The sequence below is a fragment of the Gossypium raimondii genome, chromosome 3 (genome assembly GCF_025698545.1).
Source record: "Gossypium raimondii isolate GPD5lz chromosome 3, ASM2569854v1, whole genome shotgun sequence".
NCBI classification, from domain to species: Eukaryota; Viridiplantae; Streptophyta; class Magnoliopsida; order Malvales; family Malvaceae; genus Gossypium; species Gossypium raimondii.
In genome coordinates, this window is record NC_068567.1 from 19,727,879 (window position 1) to 19,743,797 (window position 15,919).

The 15,919-nt window shown below is 33.0% G+C and overlaps 1 protein-coding gene across 1 annotated transcript; it reads left to right on the forward strand.

Moving 5' to 3' along the window:
* The first annotated feature begins 11,787 nt into the window (after window positions 1-11,787).
* LOC105793809 (cysteine proteinase 15A) lies at window positions 11,788-14,029 on the forward strand. Its single transcript, XM_012622655.2, has 4 exons — window positions 11,788-12,364; window positions 12,475-12,594; window positions 13,111-13,357; window positions 13,441-14,029. The coding sequence occupies exons 1-4, from the start codon at window positions 11,897-11,899 to the stop codon at window positions 13,716-13,718; spliced, it is 1,113 nt and encodes a 370-aa protein (XP_012478109.1). The 5' UTR covers window positions 11,788-11,896; the 3' UTR covers window positions 13,719-14,029.
* Window positions 14,030-15,919: the final 1,890 nt, after the last annotated feature.

Here is a 15,919-nt window from a genome sequence, read left to right on the forward strand (position 1 = left end):
CATCAAGAACCTTTTCATCCAATGCTCAATCTGGTGATCGGTTCACCAAATAGCTCACCAGGTTGACAGCTTCTGCCTAAAACTCCTTTCCTAAGCCTGCATTAAAAAGTCTGCATCCAGCTCTCTCAATTAAAGTTTTGTTCATCCTTTCTGCAACACCATTTTGCTATAGGTACCAACAACTGTGCAATGCCGCTCAATTCCTTCCCGTTTGTAGTATTCATTAAATCCAATCGAACAGAAATCGAGACCATTATTAGCCCTTAATTGCTTTACAGACTTCACAATCTATTTTTCTAGTAAGTACTTCCACTATTTAAAAAACTCGAAAACTTTATTCTTGTGCTTCAAGAAATAAACCCAAACCTTCCTAGAGTGGTCATCAATAAAAGTTAGGAGATATCTATTGCCTCTTTTAAAGGTGACTTGAGCTGGACCCATAAATTGAAATTAATGTAATCAAGGGTGTCTTTCATCCTGTGGACTACAGAATCAAAGTTGACTCGTGTCTGCTTCCCACAAATGCAATGCTCATAGAAATCTAACTTTCCAACTTCTACACCCGGGAGAAGTCCTCTCTTAGTCAAAACGATCATTTCTTTCTTACTTATATGACTAAGTCGTATGTGTCACAGCAGAGTTGGCTCTGAATCCATTATAGATAGAATTTGTCGCGATGTTACGAGGCTCCTCTTCACAACGTGGCGACTATTTCAACTCCAACTCCGTAATTGCTACTACACCAGTCACTGTTGGACCCTACAGAATATATAGACTGTTTGTTTTTTAACCTTTCATCAAAATGAGAGCTCCACGAGATACCTTAATGTCATTTGAATCAATGACAATTCTACAATTATTCGAGTCTAAAATACCCAGGCTTAGACTGTTGAATCCTTAACTTTGATTTTGACCTAGACCTGCTCTAACCTGAATCCTTAGACTGTTGTCTGCCTCTTACAACCAAAACTGAGGCTTGTCCATCTGACTTATATTCAAACCTAATTCATTGTCATTCATTGTCGAGTTTATCTTTGCTCAACAAGTTTCCCTTTATGTCTTCGAACGATAGTTTATCTCTTCCATAAATTAGGGTTTTCCTGAAAGTTTTATATAAAGGAGGCAAAGAGTACAGCAATAGCATAGCTTGATCTTCATCATTTATATTAGCCTCGACATTCTTCAGGTCATTAGAGTGAGTAATGAATTCACTGATGTGAGCCCTAATAGACGCACCGTCGACCATAGGGAACATGTATATGTGTTGTTTTAACACCAACTGATTAGTCAAAGACTTTGTCATGTAAAGGGATTCAAGCTTCCTCTATAAGGCTAATATCGTTTTCACCATAAGCACATCCTGCAACACATTATTCGTGAGGCATAACTAAATTGTAGATATAGTCTTCTCATCAAGCTCATCCCATTTTGAATGATCCAAATCCGTGGGCTTTTGCCCTGTAATGACTTTCTTTAGGCCTTTTTGAACCAATATTGTAGTCATCCGAACTTGCCATAAACTGGAATTTGTAATCCTATCGAACTTCTTGATATCGAATCTCATTTTCATCATCTTTGAATGGGTTGATTACATAATCCTAACAAAGCTCTGATACCTATTTGTTAGGGATCGACCCGTATAAATAACGAGAAAGAAATAATAGAGAAAATTGGGTACACAAATTTATATGGAAAACTCCTCAAATCAATAGGATAAAAAACCACGGACAAAGGAGACTTCACTAATGAGAAAAAAAAACAAAGAGTACAAGATGGAGAAATTCAAAACAAACCCTAACCCCGAATACAAAGCTCTCTAGCTAAAACACAAAATTCCCTTAAAGCTCTCTCAAAGCCTTTTCTTAATGTTGTTCAATGTTGCTCTTCCTTAGGGTTACTAAAGGCGCTTTTTATAGGCTAGGATTAGAGGGCTAATTAGACTAAAATATCACTAGAGTAATTAGAGTTTAACTAAGAGAAGAAACTCATTTATGTAGGGAACACATCGTGTTGTGGTGACGTCATATGTCTCCTTGTCGTGACATCTCATGTCGCGTCGTCAGGATGTCATCTCTATTTTTTCTTTGCTTCGAACGTCTTCGTATTGTTACAATGACTCTATTTTTCTCGTTGCAACAATGTGTGTAAATGCGAGACACCCTCCATAATTTGAGTGCCAGTAAGAAACACTTTCTCGAGCAAAAAGAGGATAAGCTTCAATTCAACTTATCGATAGCTTACCTAGCATGGAGGAAAGGTTATCATGGTTATGGGACTGCCTACTCTATTGTCAATCTAAATGGCGAAACTCTTTTCTATAAAAGCACATGGCATGAGAATTGGGATCTAACCTCTGGCAAGCTACAAACTATACGTGAAGTCTTGACTAAGTGTGGGTTTGGATGGGCAGTGCGGTATGGTACGATACGATGCGTTTAGCTTACTTTTTGACTCATGCTACAGTATCTAATCTCACTGCTACTGCTGTTTTTACACTAACCGCAGATAAAAGCACCTCCCATCCAAACCCACTTTAAGGTGGCATCATTAGGAACATGCATTTATATCATCATGCTTCAAGATAAAAAGATAAAGAAGTTCAGACCAAAGCAAATTCGTGGCACTGGAAATATAATCCTTGGACTGATGACATTCGAATCCTACGCTTTCATCAAGTCAATAATATGGAACAATTGAGGAAACAAGCAGTCCATCCAAATCAACAAATGGGCAAAAGTTGCAGCTGATTGGAAGGTTTCACATATTATTGATCCACCAATATTTATATTATTAGTTGCTTACTTCTTGTTTTAATAAAAAATAATTAAATAGTAACTTGGGTCCATGTAATTTTATTACTTAAACAATAATTTGGGTCCATCCATATTATTAGGTGAGTTTGAATAAATGATATATTTACTTACATTAGTGTAAAAAAGTGGTGATAATAAAATTAAATACTATGGACCATCTCAAAATTTCCTATCGGAATTAGATTCTATACAAACTGTACCGATTGGGTTTGATTCGCTGCCCCACCAAGAAAAATGTCCACATTGATGAGCAAAGCTGGTTTGAAGATTTTAATAATGATGAAAAAAACAAAAGGGTGCTTTCAAGCAATGTTAGTTGTGGGTCACTGTGTTAACTTTTTCCTTTGTAGATTCCGTGTCAAACTAGGTTTTATCTTAATTGGAAGAAATTAAAATATTTGGATGCTTATACATAACCATGCATATGTGGGTGGATGATTTTCTTTTGGGACAAAAACACAATAAAATAGGATTGCAAGTTGACTCTGTAACAAAGATTGAAACCTTTTTTCTATAAATTGTACAAACAATCTTAACAAAATCACATTTTCTAGAAAAAAATCTATCTGTATTTCTTTTTAATTAACCTTTTCATTTTTATTTTTTAATACTTAAATTTATAATTTTTCAAATCACTTTAAAATAGATAGAAATTCTTTTTTCTAATTTTTTGACTTGACATGGATGACACATCAATATTTAATTATTTTTAAAATTTTAAAAATTCAAAATATTATAAAAATATTTTTAAAAATTAAAATTATTAAAAATATAAAAAATTAAAATTTTAAAAATTAATTAAATGTTGATATATTATCTATGTGGCAATCTACGGTATGCAAGTTCAAAACAAAAAAAAACAAAAAATAAAAAAATTAATGAATAATTAAAATAATTTTTATAAAGTTGGAGAGAAAAATCATTATGCTTTTTTTTTTATGGTGAGAAATATTTCTAACAATTTTGTAATTATAATTTATCATCAATTTAGTAGCTTTTCATGCAATTGACCAAATTATATTTATAAGAATTTTATTTCATTGTACAAATAAATTTTAAACGTGGAAGTGAATGAACACCATGTTTCTATCACATAAACATGGAATAAAAAGAATGGAGTCAGTCCATCAATTGAACTGATTATACAGAATTTAATGATTTGTTTTGATCCGAAAAGTATATATAAATCCAAAGAGGGTCAAATCGATAAAAAAAACAATTTAAAAATAAAAACATGGATTGAAATCTTAAAACCTGACCTTTTATGTAATTAATAAGATCTTAACCTTTAACCTTTTATTTTATATTTCTGTTTATTATTAATCATTTTATTAAATATTTTACATTCAATAATTATTAAAATATTAAAAGGAGAAGATTAATTTACAATTTAAATCACCAAACTTAATTCCTATTTTTATTTAAATCATAAACCTTAAATTTAATCAAATTACATCATTTAGATTTTATTATTAATAAATTGAGTCACTTGTACTAACACTATCAAAATTATTTAACGAAAGGCTGAATCAATATATATATTTGGCTTAAGCTTTTAAATTTTTCAAAAAAGCAATTAAGTCCTTATTTTTTTGCACTCAATTAAGTACTTGAACTTTTAAAATGTATCAAAAGGCCCTCAAATCTTTTCAAAAAAACAATTAAGCCCTTTTTTTCATTCTATTGGGTTTGAACTATCAAAATGTATCAAAAAAGTCCTTTGACCATTAAAGTTAACTGTCTCTAATTTTTCAGTTAAAGTCACCCCATGTCACAACTGCGACATGACATGTGACAAAAAATATAAAACTAAAATTCAATAAAATTTATAAAAATATTAAATTTTAATAAAACATTTAAAATTTATTAAAATAGAAAAAATTATAAAATCGTAAAAATATAAAAATTGTAAAATTTAGAAAAATCATTAAAAATATAAAATGCATCAAAAAGGTTCTTTAACCATTAACTTTAACCGTTGATTGTTAAAGTTATCGACCCCCTAATTTTTCAGTTAAACTCATCATATTTTGCAACACAGGGTTACATGTGGTGAAAAATGGAAAAAATAAAATCAATAAAAGTTAGATAAAAATTATAAAATATTTCTTTTGGTACGATAGTTTTTATAATTTTTAAGAATTTTATATTTCCTTACATTTTTTATAATTTTCTTACGACTTGATAAAATTTTATAATTTTTTCTATATGTCTTTATATTTTATAATCTTTTACAATTTTTATAAAGTTCTACAATATTTTTATGATTTTTATAATTTTTTTCTAATTTTTATTTTTATTAAAATTTAATAATTTTTAGGTTATGAGATGTGGTGGCTTTAGCTGAAAAAAATTAGGAGCGGTTAACTTTAACGATCAATTGTTAAAGTTAATGGTAAAAGGGCCTCTTTAATACATTTTGGCAGTTCAAGTACCCAATTGATTGCAAAAAAGAAATATCAGGGGCTTAATTGCTTTTTTGAAAAAGTTTGAGGAACTTTTTGATGCATTTTGAAAGTTCAAATACCCAATTGAGTGGAAAAAAAGCAGGGTAATTACTTTTTTTGAAAAAGTTTAAAGGTTTTTATACCAAGCCTATATTTTTATACACCATCTTATTGGATTTTTTGGCAAATATCTTACTGCATTTTAAGTAATAAAGTAGATTTTTTAGGGTTTTCTCAATTTTTGGATTTGGGTAAACTAATAAGAAAAATTAATCTTTTTATTTCGCATTTGATGTGAGATTGATAGATTTGTCAATTGATTTTTTTTTTCATTTTTTTAAAAATTGGAGTCTATGGCAGACATATTACTTGAGCCATTGGAACTCTAATTGCTTCATCCTACAACCCTTACACCTTGACAGGTTTGCTTACGGAAGCCATATTGGACTCTTTATCAACTCAAATTATGGTTTATATGGCTTTAGTAGATCTAATTGCTGCTGATTTTCCGAGTAAGAGGATGAGCTGCAATTTCAGACTTCAAGTAATAACTTACTCTATTCTTTTACTAGGAGCTAGTTTGATGGCTTCCCTTAATCTAGGCCTAAATTTTATATTAGATTAGACTATTCATTACTTCATCTTTTAGCAATTATAGTTCTTTTTAAATTTCTTCAAGAAAAGGAAATGATGCTAACATAGCCAAGATGGCACTTTTTTCACTTATTGTAAAATATTCAAATCCAAATTTATAAATATTGAAATCAACACCCAAAGTGAGGAAATTGGTGGTTCAATGATAATTGATATGCAGTTCAAAGAGTTTGCTTGTAGATGAAACATATGTCTATATAATATGTCCTCAAATTGCTTTACAAGGAAGGCTAGTGAGCTTCGTTCTAGTTACGAGTCTTTCCCTCATTCTTGTGGAGTGTGCCTCGCATTTTGGACAAAACATGGTTGACGTCAGGACGAGGAAAAGCCAACGTCCCAGCAACATGACACCAATGACACGACATCGACGTTACAACGAAGAGATTCGCTACGTCCCAATGAAGCGATGAAGGGCATCTCGACGAGGTAGCATGCCACGTCACGACGTGACGAAATGTTCCCTACTCAACCCGGATTATTCTCCTAGTTAAAATTTGTTATATTTTCCCAGTCTAACTCTGATTATTCTAGAGATGTTTTAGTCATATTTGTACACGAAATTCAGCCTATAAATAGACCTCCTAGCAACCCTAGATTGTTCAGAATAACAACAACAAAATTAAGAGAGAGTTTGTGAGAATTTCATGGAATTTTTGTATTTCGGGTTCAAAGTTTATTTTTTTTTCTATTTTGTACTCCCCTTTCGATTTTTGTCAAATTTAGTGAAATTTTCTTTGTTCGTGGTTTTTTATCCTCTTCGGAGTAGTTTTTCTACGTAAATATTTGTGTCTAATTTTCTCGATTTTCGTTCGTGTTTGTTGCATAATTTGGGTTCAACCCAATAAACTAGTATCAGAGCCTATTTGAAGGGGTCATTGTATCCCTGTTTTGATATGCCAATCAGCAAGGCCTTTTCTTTGAGAATGACAAGATGTAGTCACATATGGGTTTTTGTGAGGGTTTTCGTGGTAACTATAGAAATAATTTTGTTCTTGAATTACAACTTTGTATTCGGGTTTTGGGTATTGTACATTTAGTACATTTAGGTTTATTTTCTCCATATTGTACTCTTGTTTGTTTACTCATTTTGTGAAAAGTCGAAGCTTCCTTTGCCCGTTGTTTTTATCATATTCGGAGGGGATTTTCCATGTAAATATTTGTGTGTTTAATCTTCTCAATTTTACTTGTTCGTTGATTATACAAGTCGATCCCTAACAGTTCTCAATCCTTACATCTGCATCATTTATAGAAAAGAAAAAAAGAAAAAGAAACACCTTTTTTGCCAATTCTACATGAGCAAGACAAAGTAAAAAAGAACATTATGATGTTTAAGTGTGGTAATGAATGAACCAAATAATAAAGGTCTCTTCTTTTTTTCAATATATTTGTTGTTTAAGATTAACTTCTTTTTGTTTGTTTAAGGTTGATTTCGTTGGTATACACAAATGGCATGTGCCTTTTAAATACGTAAGTCAAATCAAATTATGCTAGAGTGTCTATAGATATAGGAAATAACATTTTCATACTGGTAAGGGAGTATCACTACAATGGCTATTTTTGGCATCCCCAAGAAAGGACTAAAGCTTAATATTATGGTGACAGCGATGGACATGAAAGTATTCCACCTCTAGATTTTGTTTCTATTATGGTTGTAAGGTATAAAGATAAAACAATACGTTCAAAATTCTCTTGGGGCATTCCTAATGTAGATGGATTGCCTAATAGTTGGTTTCACAATAGCCTATTTTGGATTGATCTTCTAAATTATGTTGCCAAAGCAAAAACTATAGCGAAGTTCTAGAGTCATGTCATTTGTACTCAAAATTATAGAACGAGTTAAAAAAGGATAAGATGAAGAATTAAAATAGGTTTGTAACACCCTCACCCGACTCGATTGTCGAATCCAGGTATAGAGTGTCACAAATGGACCCAATTTGAACTAAGGACCACATTACAAACTTAATAAATCTAACTAAGACTTTATTAAATAATATATGCATCTTATATTCAAATCCTTAATATTCAAACAAAATATTACTATACCAAAATTTTGGACTTCTCAGTAACTACTTAGCTACAACATCATTGACCTCGAGGCGAAGCCTCTTATAATACCCCTTTCTTATGTGCACGAAACCACTACGACATCAAAACCTTGGATTAATTCAGATTGACTTAGTCCCTTCGCGAGTTTCTTGGCACGCAAATCCTGCAACACAAGTCAAACCCTTGTAAGTTCGGATGAACTTAGTGAGTTTCTACATTACACGAAAATAGACCATATCTTACAGGGGTTTAATTAAATAGAAATAAATGTAAATAAACTCCCTACTTGTTTGCAAAATTTCTCTCAAACCCATTATAGTAGACTTTATCTTATTCCCAATCCTATCTACTGGCGAATAGATCATTGTGCGATTACCTTCCGGCCATCTTATCAGCCTTAATCAGCCTTGACAGTTCCTTTGAATGTCTCGCCATCTCCAAGGATTCCATCCTTTCTTTTACGTATATTCTTTCTTTCACCTATCCCCAAATGTGGATTTCTTTTTCCTACCATCCTGTACTATTAATGCGGCCCTTCGGCCTACCTCCTAAAGTCCCTCAGTAGGTATTCCAAATCTGGTTAGTCCATAACAGACTCTTTTCCTTATCATAATTCCGTATGACTTGTTCACATTCCTTTTGTTGGCATGACTATAGGGGTCCCGCGCCACTTTAGTAGACTAAATCTCACTTGCTCTAAATAATGGTTAGATTACTTCTTCGTAATCCGCTTTCATCACATCACTTTACCCTTAAGCGTAGCACGCCCTTCTGTTACAATCCATTGTGGCCTACAGTACTCAATTAACTGTCACTGAGTGGCCATCTAAGTTCACGATTACTTTTTCATACTGTATCCCCACATAACTAGCCTTTTTGGCTGATGTTTCCTCAATAGTTTCCTATTTAAGAGAAATAGTCTTGACATACATGACTGTTACCTAGCACCCATTATTGGTACCTTCCTCTCACTAATTTCATTGAATGCCTTTTGATGGTTCTTAATGGCACACTCACATCTGCAACCCTAGGGTACATCTTCTCTTGCTTGACTTTACTCTCATCATTAGCACATTATTTCCCTTGTTTAAATTTTCCTGGGTTATTACCCATATGCCCTTATGACACTCACGACTACTATTCTAATAGTCTTTTCTCATTTTCCTTATGTTTCCCATTCATTGGCAGATTCCTTCGACCCACTAGTTAACTATTTCATGTCCATACTTTTAATTTCCTTCTAACCTTTTTTATTTGTTTGCTAAAATTTCTACGATTACTACCTTGACTATCTACCTGTGTTTACTGTCCTAGTGGACTACCCCGTGTTTACTGTCCCGGTTACTTATGCTGTCATAACCGAGCTACGGTCTTACACAATATACCTTACGTTTAATGTCTTGACGGATTCCATTGGTTGCCAAAACCTAACTATGGTCTTACACTTTGTGGTCTCCATGTTTATTGTCTCGGCGGACTATCTCATGTTTAATGTCCCGGCAAATTGTACTAGTTACCTTAACCTAGCTAATGTCCCGAATGACCTTACCGCCATCGTGGTGTTGCCCCATAAAGCTTGTTAACCGCCGTCACGGTGTTACTTTATTGAACCTATTAGCCATCAACATCATCATATCTTGTATACACATTGATGCTAGAAAACATAAGTGTCCCCCTTCCTCCCCCACCGGTAATGCCCGAAGCTTCGTACATCATGGGTGCACTTAATGACACTGTATGGCAATATCTAACAGAGTCATCCATTTTCCTATCTGAACTTTGTCTAATCCTAGTGAATATCCCCTTCCATAATTTCCATATGCAATATACACATTTTATAAATAAAACATTATGGGATCATGCATATCGAACTAAAATGGTGGATACTTATAGACCCATATAAGTTTTCAACATATTGAACTAAAATTACAATTCGACCATGTAATATTACTTAATATTAGTTAAACATAAGACAATATTAATTTTCATTTTGCTTTGCATGCAAAAATCATTAAGGATAATATACAAAGATATTAATGATATTGATAGATATTTTATTAAACCTATTTCTTTGAAAAATTACAAGCACATATAGACAAAAATCACTACACTAAGGGCACTAGATCCCAACAATTACATCATTAGTTTTGGTCATGAAGTTAATCCACTAAAAATACTGTGATTGATCTCCCAATTATATACCATTATGAAGGCAACTTAGATTTATGCTTTTGTCCAATGACCTTGTCATTAGTGTGTTACCCCTTATAGGATATCTTTAATCCTTTGGGTTAAATGTGTTAACTCATTATGGTCCTATTTTATATCATGATCACCATAAAAAATAGTAATAACAATCATTCGTCCTTAATGAATGACCCGTGGTCACGTTCCTTTTTCATAATTCATGTAATGCCAATGAGAGGATATCATTTACTCTGTAATCGACCTATGAATTTCACTATTGTAAATGAATCCATGCCATACATAAGTCATATACCCAACATATTAACTTTCAGCTCCAATACCAATGGAACATGGACTTTCAATATGTCAAAGTATATGAGTTAGATAAACATGGTCAGTCACTTATATAGGATTGGGGTAAGTCATGCCATAAACGTCACAAGTGAATAAAATCATAAATGGATCCAGAATAAATTCTACTTGAATTTTGAAGATGAAGCACGTGATTCTCACACTTGGGTGAAGGCAATGAACATTACTAGACTGAGCAAACCCTAAGGCTTATTTCAATGTGGTAGGTGAATGGAGCTGGACAAATAGAACGTTAACTTTTGTATATGGGAAAGGTAAAAATCTCATCCAAAATCTCGATCCCTTTGATAAATCAGTTATTACTAGTATTTTTGGGAGGTTTTCCAGATATTTTTCATCTTAAAAGTTTTAACTACGACTGTGAAAAGAAGGCTTGAGGTCTTAAGTAGTCCAGCTCTCAAGGTTAGCCCAAAGAAAGCTAAGTTGGTTACTTTGAAATTGAGGACCACCTAGGTAATGGGACCATCATGAATCCGAAGGAGCAAACTATGGGAGACTTCTACGAGTTGAGTTGCGGCATATTTTGAATAGAACTTGATGAACCATTAGGAAAATGGTACCATTATTAGAGGGCTGGTAAAATTGATCCCTTGTTAAGATTCATAAGCGACTCAGTCTAAAGCACAAAAAGAAAAGTTGAGGCTGAAAAAGGTGTAGCATGCTATCCAACTCTTTTGACTGAATGCTGAAGATAAGATTGTTGTCACCTATCCGAATATAATGTTGGGATCAACTTTGAGGCAGGAGGATGATAACAAAAGGGGTGTTGGATAACATCTCAAAGGAAGTTTAAGTTTGTTGTGGGATTTAATGTTCGGACTTTAGTTGACTCAACATCTTGTGTTTGTGCTTGATGTATGCCTTCCTTATCTTTTGCTTGGTCTTATTAGTTACTGAAATTAAGGACTAGAAGTATAGTTTAGATCATATGCATTTATATGACTCATTCATATAAATGACTGAAACCTGGATGTAAGGTGATGATCCGTTTCTCAAATTTATTTCTAGAAAGATTAATTAATATGTAAATGGGGATGTTTTCCGTGCTTCTTGACCAAGTTGGCATTGGTGTGTATTTGTCGTATGGACTTTCTTCTATTTTGCAATGAAATGACTTCTTGTAAGCATAAAAAACAATAAAAAAACAAGTCCCACAAAAATTATAAAAAAGCTAAGCAACTTGAGTATTAAAATAGAATTCTTTTTTAAAAAAAATATCAAATCTTAAACGGGATATTTTCATTTCAGCAAACGAAAGGATAACGCGTGTCAAAAATTCATTATCCTATCAATAATATTGGAACCACCGTTATAATCCGTTGTTTCCTCTTTGAAGGCTTCACTCCACAGAGCTCTTTGCTTTATCCCCTTCCAACGATGGACCGCTTCTCTCTTCTCTTCCTCCTCCTTTCCTCCGTCGTTGCTTCGGCCGTCGTCTTCGACGTTAATAGCGACGGCGATCCTCTCATCCGTCAAGTTGTTTCCGATGGTGGTGTCGAGGAGGACTCCGATGACCATCTCCTTAACGCGGAGCACCACTTCACGCTGTTCAAATCCAAGTATGGGAAAACCTACGCATCCCAGGAGGAGCACGATTACCGACTGGGAGTCTTCAAGGCTAACCTGCGTCGGGCCAAGCGTCATCAGCTCCTGGACCCCAGTGCCGTCCATGGCGTCACAAAGTTTTCCGATTTAACTCCATCGGAGTTCCGCCGCCAGTATCTAGGCTTGAAACCGCTCAAGCTCCCAGCCGATGCTCAAAAGGCTCCTATCCTTCCGACTGACAACTTACCGGATGACTTTGACTGGCGTGACCACGGCGCCGTCACTGGTGTTAAAGACCAGGTAATATTAGAATATAATTAGTTTAAGCAAGCATATCATCCTTTTTATGTCATTAGTTAAATTTCTCGCTTTGTTTATGATGATTCTTATTTGTTTATGTTTATATTTAGGGTTCCTGTGGATCGTGTTGGTCGTTCAGTGCGACGGGGGCTTTGGAGGGAGCCCATTATTTGGCGACAGGAGAGCTTGTAAGCTTGAGTGAGCAGCAACTTGTTGATTGTGATCACGAGGTTTCAATCTTTCTTACTTTTCTTTACATCTCTTGATTATTTACCAAAAGAATTTTATCCTTCTACTTACAAGAATTAAAATCCTAATTCTATTATTTTAATTTATCCGAATTTAATGATGATATTTTAGTAAAAATGAGAAGTTAATTAAATTGGGTTGATATTGTTAAACCTTGTAGCAAGTTATATGCAAGTAGTTTAACAATTGATTTGTAATAAATTAGTAAAATTTACCTATTTTAATTCATGTATTTACTAACAACTGAACTAACTTGTCAGTTTTTGTGAAGTATGACAACCATTGTAGAGACTGATGCTTTAGACGGGTGAAAACTGTCTGTTAAGGATGTTAATTAACTGGGAAAACTTTGATGCTGTTCTGTAATTTCAAAATTTTCTTTTACATGGTTTTTGGCTGCAAATTCGGTGCTAACATTTGGCTACCGGCTAAAAACACGCATTAATTATCAATCTAACAAACAACAATCTTTCAACTAAAGATTGGGTATTTTACAGTGTGATCCACAACAATATGGTGCGTGTGACTCAGGGTGTAATGGTGGTCTAATGACCTCTGCTTTCGAGTACACCCTGAAGGTTGGTGGACTTGAGAGAGAGAAGGATTACCCTTACATTGGGAATGACCGTGGTCCCTGCAAATTTGACAAGACCAAAATCGCTGCCTCTGTTTCTAACTTCAGTGTCATTTCTGTTGATGAGGACCAAATCGCTGCTAATTTGGTGAAGCATGGTCCCCTTGCTGGTAAGTTTCATGCCGTTTGGAGTGTCTGTTACGGTCATTGATTTGTGAACGAATCTAATCTAAATATGTTTTGGTTCTTGCAGTGGGTATCAATGCAGTTTTCATGCAGACATATATGGGAGGGGTTTCATGTCCTTATATTTGCTTTAGAACTTTGGATCATGGAGTTCTTCTGGTAGGGTATGGAGCTGCTGGTTACTCCCCAATCCGCTTTAAGGACAAGCCTTTCTGGATCATAAAGAATTCATGGGGAGCAAACTGGGGAGAGGACGGATATTACAAAATATGCAGAGGTCGCAATGTTTGTGGAGTAGACTCCATGGTCTCAAGTGTGGCGGCTTTGCATACAAAGTCTCAGTAGCATTGCCCTGTAAATGACTGATATAAGTAACGGTAATATTAGTATCCATCAGTATGTCTTATCTCTGGATTTATGCCATCTGCTAGAACGGGTTTATTCCAATCCTGGTTTATGCAGCCACCTTTAAAAGGCTGCATTTAGGAGCTTTAGAATTTGAATCTCAGCATATGAACCTCTTTTTTCTTGGGCAATGATTTTCATTGTACCAAAGAAAAGGGGTGTATGCTAGAGATGATTATTACTTATTTGTGTTGTAACCAAGTGTTGTGATGTATATCAGTACCTATATATGAATTTGGAACTTGGTATTATCTCTGGGCAGGCCAATGGCAGATTCCCCTTTATTGTTTCTCCTTTTTCGCTGTAAGTCTTGGCCTTGATGATGGTTATAATACAGAGATGTTGAATCCAGCTATTGGATACTAATAGTAGCCATGTAGGGTAAAATGTGTGTTCTTTCCGTCTCTTTCTGTTCACTAATTTTCCCGTGGTCTTCCTTTAGTAATCACAGAAGAAAAAGGTTGTTAGATTACAGTACATGACGCATACAAGAGCGTCAATTCCTTTTTGTTTTCCAAGACTGCTTTGTAGTTCACCAATCGTTGCGCATAAAAATACAATAATACGCGTCAGCCAAAGGGCCTTTCAGTCTCACCGTCTATTCTGTCTCTATAGTCTCAATAATATCTAAAAGCTACAAACCTTTATTCCCTGATTTGATTCCTGTCCCACGCAAAAAAAAAAAAAAAAACTTGTCATTTCATTTTATTTTTTTTGGGTTATGTGAGTAATTAGGGTAGATAATTGAATTCATCTTACCGGTTAATTATTTATAGATATAATGATTTGATAAATAATACAAGGGTTAAAAGAAATTAAAAATTAAAATGAGTATTTTTATTTTATAAAATTAAAAGGCGAAACAAATTTTGATGCCTAACATAAAATACAACTTGATGGTTTTAGACGGGTTATGAGGTAAGCAACGAAAGTCTTCTGCTCCCATTCATGCCTCCTTCGTTATATTAAGTTAGGTGTTTATATTTTTATATTTTCTAATTTCATATTAATTGTAAAAAGATAAGGATAATAAATTGGAATAATAAATAAGAAATCAAATCAATTCATTATTTTTAACTGTAAAATACAAAAATAGAAATAGTGAGAAGATTGCCTCAAGATAATAAGTTGAGTTTTCACACAAGATGGTTGTTAAATTAAATGTATAACATTAAATTATAAGTAATGATTTGATACATAATTTTTAGAGTTTTTAAACTCTTAAATAGACTTTTTCAAGAGTAGAGTAGTTTGCTCAGCCCGATCGACAAGGAATTTTGCATCTCAGTCTGGCCTAAATTCAATTTAAATAATAAAAAATATTTTTAAAATTAAATTTTAATTATAAAAGTATATAAAATATCAATTAAAATATAAAATATAATATTTTATTATTTTTTGAATAGTGAAATGAGTTTTTTAGGCCAGCCGGTTCGCCCAAAAAATGGACTTGAACATGAAAATTTTTAGAACTGGCCCGCCCGACCCATGAACATCTCTACTCCATGAACATCTCTATGCACATGTATTCACATGTTTATTTATTTTAAATTAATTATATAATTTTATTTTATTTAATTAATGTAAATAATAATTATTTAAAATACATGATCAATTACAAAATATTTATTTAATAATATATTTTTATTTTATGAAATATAAAATAATATTACTTATGAAGATTTTTTTGACAAAAAGGACCCAAAGGTCACTACCTCAAATTAATTTGCATCCGAAATAACAATGTTATGGTTATCACTAGGATAATCCATATTAAAGTTCAAGTTACAACACTTAGAAAGAGACCAATTACAAAGAAAATCGACTAATTTGTTACAATCGCGATTTTTATATTTATTACAAAGAGACCAATTACTTATTAAGACTTAATTTAATTAGTAAGTGATTACTATTCTAATCTATTTTTATATTTATTACATTATTTTATATTATTTTTATTATTTATTAATAAAATTAATATTAAAATAATATTTTGAATCAATACTCTATTATATAATAAATAAAATAGAATTAATATAATTTTATCAATAATCATTCAACACAGTTGTATAGATATTTTTGTTTTGTATTAACTCATATGTATAATTAAATGAATTAAAACTTTGTTATATATATGATTA

What these genes read in the sequence shown, in the direction of transcription:
- LOC105793809 (XM_012622655.2), top strand. Translation starts at nt 11,897, where the DNA reads ATGGACCGCTTCTCTCTTCTCTTCCTCCTCCTTTCCTCCGTCGTTGCT. An exon ending in TCACTGGTGTTAAAGACCAG is followed by an intron (nt 12,365 to 12,474) that starts GTAATATTAGAA and finishes GTTTATATTTAG; the next exon opens with GGTTCCTGTGGATCGTGTTG. An exon ending in GAAGCATGGTCCCCTTGCTG is followed by an intron (nt 13,358 to 13,440) that starts GTAAGTTTCATG and finishes TGGTTCTTGCAG; the next exon opens with TGGGTATCAATGCAGTTTTC.